The sequence below is a fragment of the Larus michahellis genome, chromosome 1 (genome assembly GCF_964199755.1).
Source record: "Larus michahellis chromosome 1, bLarMic1.1, whole genome shotgun sequence".
NCBI lineage: Eukaryota > Metazoa > Chordata > Aves > Charadriiformes > Laridae > Larus > Larus michahellis.
In genome coordinates, this window is record NC_133896.1 from 103,304,484 (window position 1) to 103,317,989 (window position 13,506).

Consider the following 13,506-nt stretch of genomic DNA (forward strand, 5'->3'; position numbering starts at 1 on the left):
GCATGCTCTGAGTTATGTAATCACATATTTCATAGGGTTTTAAAACTACCAGTGCAGCGAAGAGAAAGGACTAAATGAAATGCCTGTGGAGGACAACAATGAATTGGGTCATCTATTAAATTTTTCATCTCCTGAGTCTGCTCAAGCCCAGCAGCATCCGAAGCTGTATAAATCTGAGAGTTCATGGTCTTGAAATGAGAAAGTAATGGATGAAGAAGCCATTATGAGGTAGACAGATATACAACGAGCTGTATTCCTCCCCCCCCCCCCCTTTTTTTTTTCTTTATAAATGCAGCAGGAGGACTTTTGTTGGCAAAGCTGATTGTGTATCCACCTCAGGTTAATCAGCCTCCTTTCATATGAATCATTTGCCAAAAGGGAAGTATTTCGTAGCAGGTTAGGTAATGCAGCATGGATGAAAGATATTTGACAAAGTCTGATGCAACTCAGAGAGGAGCAAAATTATTTAATAAAGGATAAATCTGTACAAATGAGACTGGAAGAAAAGTCTCTGATCTTAAAGCTCCTTCACCTCTCATCTCCCACCCCTGCAGTGGTATAATCAAAATTTAAACTACCGTACATGGGCATAGCTCCCTTGCTATCACTGGAAGTATGCTGACTCATACCAGCAGAAAATACGATCCTTGTGTTTTATGCTAGGTTTGCTAGTTTTCAGTGATTTCTCCTTGTTTTTAGTGGTTCACATTGTTTTCTTGAGACACTATTGCCCTATTTGATAGCCTAATATATACTAATGATAGGGTAATAATAATATTCTACTACCTGCCTTACCTTCCTTGACTTTTCATCCTGTTGTCCTCTTGTTGAAACTTTTTATCAGCACTTGAACAAGGAAGAAGGGAAATTATTTTTCATACGGTAAGCCTGTTAGCATTGTGATGCAGAAGGGAGAAAAAGGTTTTACTTCTGCTTTGTGATTTAAAATAAACAAGATGTGTAGTAATTTCTGTTACCTTCATTTAACAGAGTGAAGTCTGGTGAAGTCCCTCTGTTTGTATTTCCAACTGCCTGGCACTGGGATGCTCGGTGCAGCTTGGGCTGATGCAGACTAGGTGGAGTAGAACGGAGCCTGTAGGGTGAACAGCGCAGGGCTGAGGAAGCGTGCACGAAAACAGACTGCAGATGGGCGAGATAAACAGGATCCCCAGGCTGTGACTGAGTAGGCAGGCCTCTTTAATGGCTCTTAGCAACGCCCCTGCTTTGACCCTCCTCATATGTGAGGAAAATCAAATCAATACACACTGTTCTTCAAACCACGATGCTGCAGCAGCAGCAGGGCATTGTGGCAGCCTTCGTCTCTTGAATTCATCAGCGCTTTTCTATTTGCTGATCTCTGGATATCCATCCCTGCATCTCTGCCGAGGAAGACTCTGACTGCATCTTTAGTCGGATTGCTTGAGCTCCCATGTACAGCCTTCTTCTTGTTAGCAAGTATTAGGTAGGCAATTTTGAAGTGTTTCTGGATTTGTAGGCAGCTTTAACATTGATCTGAGAACTCTATTGTATTCTCTGTAAACATAGCAGAAGCCTCTCTTTAAAACCTACTCTGTTTTAAATCTTGCTTTTCTTCTGTTTTTGTGGTTGGGCAGGGGGGACTGCTGTTTTTTTCTTCTTTTAAAAAAAAAATGCTGTAGCTGATTTGTGCTTTTGGAAAAGGATATTCCCTCGTTGATCCCTCCCCTGTTCTGCAGAACAGCTATAACCGGTGCCATACAGTTACTTTCAGTGTTGATGAACATCTGTTCAACTGTCTAACGTATAGGGCAGGCTGCTCACTCTTTTATTCTTTAATTTTCCGGTGCATACGTCAAAGCTGCAGATCAGGAGTCTACCCACTAAGTAAGTTCTGCTTCGGTTCCAGAGATGGCTAACAGAGGACCAAGCTATGGCTTAAGCCGAGAAGTTCAGGAAAAGATTGAACAGAAATATGACCCGGAATTAGAGTCTAGGCTGGTAAACTGGATTATTGTACAGTGTGGAGAACAGATAGAACACCCTCCGCCTGGAAGGCAACATTTTCAGACCTGGCTGATGGATGGAACGGTGAGTATTTTATCCAATTGCATACTTGCATGTGTTTATATGCACAGTGTCCTTATTTTCTGTCTTCATCTAGCTAAATTGGTCAGAGCTCACGGCCAGTGCAGAAATCTATGCGTTAGTATTTGATTTATTTCCTTTTGACCAGGAATCTTAATCTTGGAAGATAATTATTCTACCAGTGTACTGGGATTAGTACAGTACTTATGATTCTTATGAGTCATGCATGTTATATATGAGCATGACTCATTCCTTCAGCACCTTTTCTCATACATTTAAATGAGATCTGTTCTAAAATCAGATGTATACTTTTGTCTATAAGGAATAATCGGTGTTGACGGGGAAAGGTTGAGAGATATAGAAAATTTGGAGGATTGGATTATGTCATAACTGTTTTCTTCTTGGGAATAATTCTGTAGCTAAAACATTGTATTCCATTGGTTTATTGAACAACAGGCAGATGCTGCTGTTTGCAGTGGGCTGTAAGAATACGCTAATTGTTGAATCTCTGCCAAAGTGACTTTAACAATATTTCAATTGACATTGCTTATTTTTTTGGCTCGGGCATGTGGTTTCTTCTCTGTCAGTTGTTATATAACCTTTACCAGTGATTGCTTTGTTGTTTCTAGCAGATTAGGATTTATATGCTCAGGCTATTGCCATCAGTTAATGAAAGCTTTAAAGCATTTCTAATATACTTTGATTATTATCAACTCACTTCTTTGTTTTTAATTGAAGAAATTATATCCCTGACAGAAACTGGCCAGGTCAAAAGCATTTTGCAGCATCATTTCATGTGCAGAAATTGCCTTCCAGTTTGGTGACTGCTTTCTAATTTTGTGTCTGTATTTATCTCTCAGCTGTTATGCAAGTTAATAAACAGTTTACATCCAAAGGGAAATGAGCCCATTGCAAAGATCTCTGAATCGAAAATGGCTTTCAAGCAGATGGAACAAATTTCTCAGTTCTTAAAAGCTGCTGAAATCTACGGAGTAAGGACAACAGATATTTTCCAGACAGTGGATTTATGGGAAGGTAAAAATAATAAACTGGAAGTCAGCTTACAGTCTTCATTTTACTTTGCTTTGATGTGTTGTAATGGTGCATTTTGTCTAAGGCATATTCTCTAATGTAATTATCTTTTGTTTCTGTTTGCCTTACCTCATTACTATGTTCTTCCGGTGGTGCGTTATCTCCTCTGGGGGTTTTATACTGCCCTGAGGACAAAACGGAGCCTTTCCAAGCTCATGTGTTATCCAAAAGCCCATCATTCTGATAGAAATCCTCAGACCTCATAAAACAAATGTTCTCTATGCTAATTATTTCCAAGTAAATAGCTTCTAATAGCAAATATGGAGACCCCTTATTTTCACATGACAAGATTTTTATTGCAGTTTTCAAATTATAAGCAAAGCTTAAATTAGAGCTATAAAATGCATTCCCAGGAGCATATATGCCTCTGTGAAGCTTATGAGGGCTCATTTATGACTAGCGAGAAGCAAAACTCACTGCTATCACCATGTTAGCTGAGCATCTCTCTCTAAGGATACAGTCTTTTAAGAGAGGTCACTATGGCAACAGCAAAAAAAAAAAATCAGAGTGCCCCTGTGGTTTTGCAGTAGCCCAGGTGAAGGCTACCTCCATCCCATGCTCGAAGGGGAAACTGCCTGTTCTAGTTCCTGAGGAGCTGAGTCATTTGTGCGTTCATATGGCTGGTTTTGCCCACTTCTGTGGTGGTGCATCTCGTCCTGGCGCTCTATCCAAATACACTCTGTATCCCGCACCTCTCCAGACAAGGTGATGCAAAACGCTTTGTGTGAGGGCTCAAAACACGGACAGCGGTAGGGTAGTGAAAGGGTCAAAAATCTGCCATGAGAATGAAACCGTGGAAAGAGGAAAACAATCCATTGAGAAAGCTGGTCATATAGTTTGTGTAGGAACACACATGGAGTGAAAAAAGTGGCGTCTGTTTTCACAGGCTGTCAGGATACGTGGAAGAGATCACTTCCCTGAAGGACAGCTCGAGGAAGGAAAGACTAGGGGACTCTGCAGATGGGTTAGAAGGGAAGGATATACTGACAGCTGGAGTTACTGGGATCTGTAATGTTCTCAGGGTGCCAGATTTGCCTGACAAATCCTACCTTTGGGCACAAGGGCACGCTTGTTTCTTCCAGTTCAGTCTTTAGTGTTTCATCCAAGCTACTGGTAAATGAAGGGATTTTCACTTCCCTGAACACCCTCCCCTCCCTCAGCCTAGCAGGCTACTGAAAGAGAAGCTCCATCTATCTTGTGAGGGGTGATAATAGCTCATTTCAGATGCTGTTCTTTGCAGTCTTTTGCATCTCATAATGGCTTCACACCATGCAAATCAAAGTAAGGTCGATGAAAACGACTTGCTTTGGAGACAAGAAGCTCCTAATGATGGTGGCTTTCTCCTCGTTTCTCTTCCTTTCACTCATCACCTTTTCTCAACAGATGTAAGGAAAAAAGCTAGTAACTTCCAGAGAACAGGAAGTCAAAACACAACTCAGAACCTAGGAGGGAGGCATGTGAGACTTTTCTCCACTATTATTTTAGGACTTCACAAAACTCGTCTGTGTCTCCTCACTTTCCCACTCCTTTTTCATCTCTCCTGCTGCTCATTTCAGTGCTGAAATGAAGCAGTATGTCTCCCCAGCAGTGAGTCACCGCAGGCTTTTTGTGTCTACCGTAACTCTGACCTCTAGCATCTGTATTGCTTCAGGGCTGCACCGTCTGAACCTGCATGCATTAGCTGGACGGAAAGGACAGTCTCTTTTTCACTATTTCATAGTGACAGCACTCCTACACTTCAGGCCATAACCTCTTTAGAAAGAGAGGAGATGTCAGTGTATGTTTATAGGGAAAGAAAAGTATGTGTGACTGACAAACAGCTTTTCTCTGGCACTAATTGTTTTCTGAAAGCTTTTGCTTTGAAATTCTTAGTAATGATTAATGAAAATGTTTTTGGATGCAATCTGCTGTTGGCTGTTTCAAACTCACTTAGTCCATCTGGTGCGTTTTTCTTCACCTCTGCAAATTCTCAGGCCGAGAGAAGTATCACCTCTTTTTCAATCCTTTCTTACTTAATGTACTGTGCTGAGAAGCTTTCCCTAATCCATGCCCAAGATATTATGTTCGTTGTTTTTTACAGATACCTCCCCGGTATATTTCCGGGCAGACAAGAGGCAGCTGTACCTCTGGGTACTTGTTCAGCCTTTACGAAACAGCATTTCAGGAATACTATGCAGAGCGCTTCTCTGCCTTTGGGTTTGAACCTTCCTCTTTCTGGACCTGGAGGAGACAGCCCTCCGGTCAGGTTTCCCCAAAGAGAGAAAGGCTTACTATGAGAAGTGACTAGAGGCCCCTTTCTCCTTGTACAGGCAGTGCCGAGGTCCTCTACAAGGCCATGCTATTCAAAGCACGCTGCAGAGGACACTGAAGATGCAGAAGAAATGCCGTCGGCGTAGGTCCCTGCGGCATGATTCAGGGAGGTTGGGGGTCGGGCAGGCGGCCCATGTGGCTGCCAGTGAGCAAGTGCTGGAGCTGAGGGAAAGCACTGCCTGCGATTTTCTGCAGTGCCAGAGTCAAGCCTGGCTTCAGAGGATGCGGATTATCCCTTCTGTCAGGTAGCTGCAGTGTTAGCTGACTTTCTCAGTGGAAATTTTAAAATTTTCACCATCCTTTTTATGCTGACCACCGAGCCCCTTGTATCCTTTGCTGGAAGAGGGCAAATGTCACAAGACCGCATGGATTTGGGGTCTTCCCTGACCCACAGAACCCCTCATACGCACCAAGGAGGCTCTGTAAAGCAGAGCCGTGGCTGTGGCTTTGTTTTGTCACGTGGCACTCGGCTCCCACTCGGTCTGTTGTTCCCCTGCAGCATCTCCCACTCGCCACTGACAAATAAAGCAGCGCTGAGTGCGGAGCGTGGGGGGCTGCCAGATGGCTCTGCCAGGCTGATCGTCATATTTTGCTACCTGTCTTTTGTTTCTTTTTCTTTTTTTTTTCTTTTTCTGCGCTTGCCGTCATTATGCAGCTCATTCACTTTTAAATCCTTCTTGTCATCCCTCTTCATCCCAGTCAGTCACCGCGCTCCTCGTTGTACGGGAGGCATCCCAAGGACGTTGTATGTGGCATCTGTTACAGCATATGGTACATCTGCTGCTTCGGGGAGCTCTGAGTGTCTCTGCCTCGCGCTCTTCTGTGCGCCTGTGTGAGATGTCGGTTCTTCAGCTGCCCTCTTAAGCGAGGACTTCGTCTGATGCAGTTTGCGTTAACAAACACAGTAAAACAATGGTTCTGGATGGCTGACAATTTATTTTCTGAGCAAACAGTCCCCTGCAGATAGAGATTGCTGTAAACTTTAGTAGGCTGTATGACAGCCGCAGTTGGAAGCTGCGAGATGTTTTCAGCTTTGGGGTGGCTTCGTCACCTCAGCCAGCGCGTTACGCATTTAGGTTTGCATGAACCGAAGCCCTGAACTGCATCTGCCTTTAATCAGGGTGATGCGCGGCATAAACACAGAATGTGCAACGCTCACTTCCCGCTGCACTCCAGCTGGTTTATAGCGATTTTCATTAATATTGGTCTACTGGAGGTATTTCCGAAGTCTGTTACCGTAATTATGTCTCTAGTATCTCATGGACTTATTTTCCCATGTGAAGAACTCACGGTCAAAATTAGATCTGTTAACTAGATAAATTATTTTAAGAAAGAGGAAGAACCGGAACAGAAAGAAAGGGAGGGGAGTCGCAGAAACACTTATGGAAGGATTTCAGAGCAAAGGAGAGGCAAAAGGCAGATTTTCAACAGCTGACCACCTCACACAATTGGAAATACGTGCTGCAACTCATTTTTGATAGCAAGTTTTTCACAAGTTATCATGTCTGGATTGGGTAATGAGTTAGCGTCTATCCGACTCTGATGTCTTTATGTTCCCTGCCCTTTTCACTTCAAGTGACAAAGTGCAAGGGAAGAACTGAAAAAAAAAAAAAAAAAAAAAGGAGTAATATTTATTTTTTAAAAATGTCTGGTGTCCTTTTTTTTTCTAATTCACTGGAGGAATCAACAAAAGATGTTGATTAGAAAGGAAAATGTATTTATTGTCTTAATTTTGGAAGGAGAGACAGGAGGAAGGGATACCATTTTTTAAATGCAAACCCCTATTGAAAATGAGCCTAATATTTCAAAGGTGTAAGGTGCCCTCTTGGAAACCTGGTGAGTTTTCAGCTAGGTGGAAGGTGTGCCTATCATGCAAGTGACAGGCAAGTTCACTCCTCCCAAAACAGATAGAATAAATTATCCACTGAGAAGCTTTTCTCTCTCTGTTTTTTATGGAGAGAACCTAAAAAACTAGTGATGACCAGATACGTAACTTTTGCTCGGCTAAAGATGAGATGAGCCCTGAGTTTCTGAAATGAGGAATGACGTGAGGTAATATGGGGAGGGAGAAAGTGGAAGAATAGTGAACTGGCTGGCAGGAACTGGAGGTATGAAACTGCAGAGCATCAATTTTTTGGCAGCCTGAGAAAAGAAACCTGTAGGAAGGATTTGGGAGGTGATCTGATGGTCAAATTGGGAAGGACTAATGCGAGTCTTCTGCTCAGGAGCTCCTCAGGACTGCTGTGAGCTCTGTTAGCGCAGGGACAGACTGTAAATAAATACCAGGGGTTAAACGGCGGGATCAGTCTTAACCAGTTTACAGGTGAAGAAACTGAGACACAGCACAGTTATTTACCACATTGTTCTCCTTCAGCCACGTTTTACTGAGTATATTACCGTTCTTTGTACACCAAAATGATCTCTTCTTAGGAGAAAATTTTGTCAAAAGGATTGTCTAGAAGGACTTAAATAGTATGGTGGAAGGCATTGAAATAGCCAGAGGCCTGGAAACCTGGAAATGTCTGAATTGTTAAGTTTTGCTTTAACACTGCCCCTTTGATGACTTTTAATAAGCTCTTGCATGTAGTACCTTCATTCAGAACTGTAAAGTAGCATTTATAATGCTGTTAATGCATTTTTTCAGGGGAGCTGAGGGAATTAGTTAATACATTGGATAAAAGTGTTTATCAGTGTGTCAAGCTATTTGTAGTGCAAGGATTTCTTACAGTAATTTCACTCTCTGGCTTTCTAGGGAAGGACATGGCAGCAGTGCAGAGAACCTTAATGGCTCTAGGCAGTTTGGCAGTCACTAAGGACGACGGCTGCTACAAAGGGGATCCTTCCTGGTTTCACAGGTAAAATACAAAGCACAGCTTCCCAGAGCTGTCTTCCCAGGGAAACTGGTAATATGGTGTGTAAGGAAATTTAAAGGGAAAAGGAAAGGAAGGTAAGAATCTTTCCAAAATTTCCTTGTAATGGAGAGATTTTCTCTCTGGAATCTGGAGGAGGGAAGCAAAGACCCAACCAGGCAGCAACATTTTCTAACCTTCACCGGTTTCCAACTTTGTCAGCATCACCGCAAAGTCCACAGCTTACCATAACTTGTCAGCCCAAAGTTAGACCACAGTTACTGGTGAGGAGCTCTGTGGGAGCTGTGTAGCAGGGCTATGCTGCTGCCTTTTCTTATGTAGCCCCACCTCACCACACCTTACGTGTCCCTTCTGCCCCAGAGCTGGAAAAGCACTGCTGGTACAGGGATTAAGGAGCACATCACCCATGGCTCCAGCTCTGGTTTCCTCCTGGAGGCACGCACACATTTCCAACAAGGCTGGTACAGGCTGTGTTGGCGTGGACGTGTGTGTGCACGTGTGGGGACCCTGCTGGAGCGCTGGCTTTTGGTGGTGCACACGGGTAGGAGTGCAGCACCCTGCTCTAGGCGCCTTTGTAGCATATCCCTCTTGCTGCATTAGGGGCCCATTCTGATCACTGAAGAAGACACGTAATTTTCTTGTCCGCTGATGTTATCCCTGATTTTTATTCCTCAGAAGGATACTTAGGACACTCAGGCACCAGTGTTGATGACATTCATCTATTTAGCAGCTTCAGCTAATCCTCTACATCCATTCATGAAGAAAAGGGAACAAAAATGGGAGCAGCCGTGCACATGTGTGTGTCATAAGAGTATCTGGTAGGAAAGGTGCACTTTTACCTTGCATCAGATAATGGACAGAAAGAGTCATGAAGACAAGGCTGTCACAGATGTCAGCAAACCCCCATAAAGTGACCCCTTTACTGAGCAAAAGAGAAGGCAGGAAGCCCATTTCCATTTTTCATCAAACCAAAAATTATTTCATTTCCTAGTCATCTTTTTTCTTGGGGAGTACCACTTATCTGTAAAGAATTCTCTGCCTTGGCAAAGCTGTTTATTTGCTCTAAAATTCCGCTTGTTTTGGCTAGGGAGGCTGTGAAGAGGGGACAGGAGGAAAAGGAAATCCTCCCACAGTTATCCCTCCTGCCCCACAGGCATATTATTGACACGAGATTCCACCATCCAAGAGTATGTCTTGTGCCGAAATGCCTGAGACATGTTAGCAAAAAGAGTGCTGGCTGCTTGTCTTTGGTCTTCTTGATTTTTCCAATGTTTAGGTGATGCTCAGCAAAAGCAAAGCAAACTTCACTTGCTTTGCCTTAAACCCTGAGGTGATTTAACTGAGGCTAAGAGAGACTTGAATTTTAGGTGAATGAGTGCAAACTCCTATGCATCCTGTGTATGAAATTAGTTTAAATTAACTTAATACAGTCTACAAAGAGATTTGTATTTATTTAATATAATTGGGTTTCAAATTCAAATCCAGTTACAGGCTTTAATATAAACCAGACATGAAATCACTATGACCCAGACAGGCTTATTTGTTTTTTGTAACTAAAACAAAGTCCTACATGGAAAAATTAATTTTCATCTGGACTCTTAATTGTAGGTGGGAACAGTTTTCATTGGCATAAATGAAGATGTGATCACCTCCCTTCTCCCCTAGCTGTCTGTCCTCCTGCTTGGATAGCCAGTCCATATCTCTTGCAGCCCCTAAAATAGCGTATTATAGCCACTGCCTTAAGGAAAACTGATTTTATTTCTCTAAGGAAATAACATATGGCAGATGAGAAGCTGTTTTCTGAGTAGCTTACCCATCCCTTCAGGCAGATCAAGCCCCCTCACTGCCACCCAGTGTTAGTCGTGAGTCAGGGCTTTCAGGCTGATTCTTAATCGCCTTAAATTAAATTGAAAGAAGTCTCGATTAAATGGAATGAGAGTATCCATGCAGGGATCTACAGTGATTAAGATGATACCCACACGCAAGCTAAGCCGTTTAACTTTCCGTTGCCAGTGTCTCACATACCCAGTCCCACCAAGCCTCCCTTGCGTGCCCGAGCAGGTTCATGGACCCGTGGCTGTTTGTTATCATGCAGTTTGGCAGCCACCAGCGCTGGTGCAAAGTTGGCACGAGAAGTTAACAGATCTGCCTGGTGGGCTCAGATTGCAGTAAGGGTGATACCAGCTGACGGCAGACAGGCCAAACAGAACTTGAAATAGGGTGAGACACTGACGGTAATAGACTTACCCTCACCAATTTTCCTACAGTCTCAGTTAAGGCCATTTCCACCAACCTAAGAGCAAATCGTAAGTACGTGTTGTTATCTGTAAGACCATCACATACTAAATGCAGTGCTTATGGTGGTAACATAACACTGTATGATCCAAACTATTTATGTAATCAACTTTTATTAGCATATCCAGACTTCCCTTTGGTCTCTCTTTTTATTTCCTGTCTACAGTTCACATTTTTTTCCTGTTCAGAGTTAACTTTTCAACTTGCTGTGGAATTGCTCCACAACACAGCTGAAAATTCTAGGAGGAAGGAGAGAAAAATAATAGAATGTGTTCCTGGGATTTTAATTAAAATAACGGCAGACACAGTGAACCTGAGATTCAATTAGGTAATAGGAGTAGTTCTAAAAACATCCTCTCTTGGAGATCCTGGCAGTAGTTCGGTGCCTGTGTAAGGATTCTGGAAAAGAGATTAAGCAGCAGTGAGAGGGGGTTATTTTCTGAGGCGCCCCAAGTGCTGTGTGCCTCCCTCCAAAACAGCACGCTTTTCTGGCAAGAGCTGTGGGATCTGAGAGCCTTCTATAAGCCCACTTGTTAGTCTGTACATTGGCACTGGAGACCAACGCTGAAAAATGACAAGTCGGTACTGGTTTTCCCTGGACCTTTCTGGTTTGCTGGGCTTTCATGCAGACGTGGGTTCTTCTGCAATGTCCTGAACACCCTGAGCCTAGCAAAGCGTTCAAGGGCTTTTTTGGACTCGAGCCAGGGCGCTCAGCACAATGCAGGATCAGACCCTCGCAGAGAGGATCATGTTGATGGTTTTCAATCACAGCAGGCACCTAATCTAGCATTCTCATCTAGTGATGGGGTGGGGAGAAAAGGGGAATTGAAACTCGATGCGATATTGCAGAGTAACCTGATCCCAGGACAGACAGACACCACAGGGAGAAGGATTGTACCTGAGTGGGAGTCGAGTCTGGTTGATTGAAAGCCTCCCTCAGTCTGGGGCTCTGCCGATTCTTATGGCTTATTTGGCAGCAACAGACTGGTCCTTCTCCCTTGTTAATGACTTGTTTTCCCCACCTTGTATAAATTAAAGATTAATCTAAGATGAACAGTTTCTCTCAAGGCAGCAGAGCACAAAGTTTTATGCTGCTTCTTAACTGCCACTTTTGCCCTCGCTGCTATTTTCGGGGGAAGGAGTCTCCTTTTAAACTCCAACAAAGGTTCATTGATCCAAAGGACTTTTGAGACCAGGGACAGCGATCAAAAGTGGTCAGTATGTTTTGACAGAAGATAAAGGACAGTCATACAGTTAAGACACAGGTGCAAAGGGCAAAGTCTGTTGCTTAGAGGAGAGAGATCTGTAAATGGCAAGAGAGCAATTGCTCTGTCCTGCAGGCACCCATCATCCACTCTGCGAAAATGAGCAAGCCACTTCTCCCATTGTTTCTCCGGGTACATTCAGCTCTTATTTACTCCACTGAGTTAAATGGTACCGATTTGTACCGTTGCTCTAGATGGGTATCGACTTGTGTTACAGCTCAGGTAAGTGTCCCTGATCAGATCCCATGGACTACAGCTTTTAAGGGCTATAGAGCTTAAGACAGATTAATCCTATCATGAGTGTTATATACAGCACTACATAAGCATTTTACCTGTCATAGCTGCTAGGGAAGTCCCCTGGGGCTCTGGAATAAGCGCTACAGTGAAAGTCTTAAGTGCTGTAGGCTTGACCAGAGCATTACTTCTAACTGCAGGAAAACCATTAGCCCAGCCAGTACTGCCCAGCCCATGGGATGGGGCAAATGAAATATTGCATTACAGGGGACACATCTGTTAACATGAGCCAGTTTCATGTTGCTTTTCATGATCCTCTGGGCATATGCAGACTGACAGTGTGTGTATATTTGTTGCTTTTTTGTGTGCATCTGGACAGGAAAGCACAGCAAAATCGACGAGGATTTTCAGAAGAGCAACTTCGTCAGGGACAGAACGTAATAGGCCTTCAGATGGGCAGCAACAAAGGAGCATCACAGTCGGGTATGACAGGCTACGGGATGCCAAGGCAGATTATCTAAGAGCATCTCTGTCTGTAGAGAAAACACGCCTTCTGCAGCATGGTCTGTTTAAAAAAAAAAAGAAAAAAAAAAAAGCTCATTAGTTCCCTTTCTGCCTGGTTTTTAATAGTTAATGCTCTCTACGGTTTCGGATATTTTTGGTTTGATTTGTTTTATTTGCAGCTGCAAGAGTTCATCTAGGAACTTGGGTTTTTGTGGTGGTGTGTGTCAGTTCACAGCACGTGCGCACTGCTGCCTCCTACTTTTCACTTCTGAACTATGCAACGACAATGATTCTGTATTAATTTATTTGCAAAGTGTTATCTTCCATATTTGTCTCACACTGCACTTGTATTTCAACCAGTAACCTCGTTCTTCAATTCAGTGATGATATTGTTTGACCTAAGAATAAAGGCAAAATAAAGACACCTCTTAGACTGGTTATTTAAAGGAGGTAAAAGCAAATTAAATTAAAACCAACAACCGCTTGGTACAGCTCTGAGGAGCTAAATGTTTTGCATGGTCGATCTGTCTCATCTCTAACCCAGAGTCCTCTCTGAGTGACTCCTTGCTGTAGCGTTTACAGTCTCTCTCACATGTTCCATTTAGTGTTTGTCTAAAGGCCCACCCAATGTATTTTCCTAAAAAGAAGACATATTATCCACTGAGTCTGCTTCGTGTAGTCCCACCCAATTTAGCTCAGATTTCCCTTGACCTAGTGTGCTGAGTCGACTGCAGCTGGCAAACTTGTGGATTGAGATAAAACCAGTTGAATAGGGAAGGCAAAAGCTGTATCTGAAAACAAAGCAAAATAAGGAATTAATTCACCATTTCCCATCGGCAGGCAGACATTTAGCCACTTCCTGGGAAGCAGGG

At 43.2% G+C, this 13,506-nt stretch overlaps 1 protein-coding gene across 2 annotated transcripts; it reads left to right on the forward strand.

Moving 5' to 3' along the window:
- Nucleotides 1-400: 400 nt before the first annotated feature.
- Nucleotides 401-13,058, forward strand: TAGLN3 (transgelin 3). 2 transcript variants are annotated; one of them, XM_074597540.1, is made up of 6 exons: nucleotides 401-882; nucleotides 991-1,462; nucleotides 1,838-2,067; nucleotides 2,925-3,099; nucleotides 8,219-8,321; nucleotides 12,510-13,058. In XM_074597540.1, the coding sequence occupies exons 3-6, from the start codon at nucleotides 1,888-1,890 to the stop codon at nucleotides 12,649-12,651; spliced, it is 600 nt and encodes a 199-aa protein (XP_074453641.1). In that variant the 5' UTR covers nucleotides 401-882; nucleotides 991-1,462; nucleotides 1,838-1,887; the 3' UTR covers nucleotides 12,652-13,058. The 2 variants fall into 2 exon arrangements, with proteins under 2 accessions (XP_074453641.1, XP_074453635.1); XM_074597534.1 differs by having other exon boundaries at nucleotides 621-882; nucleotides 1,886-2,067.
- Nucleotides 13,059-13,506: the final 448 nt, after the last annotated feature.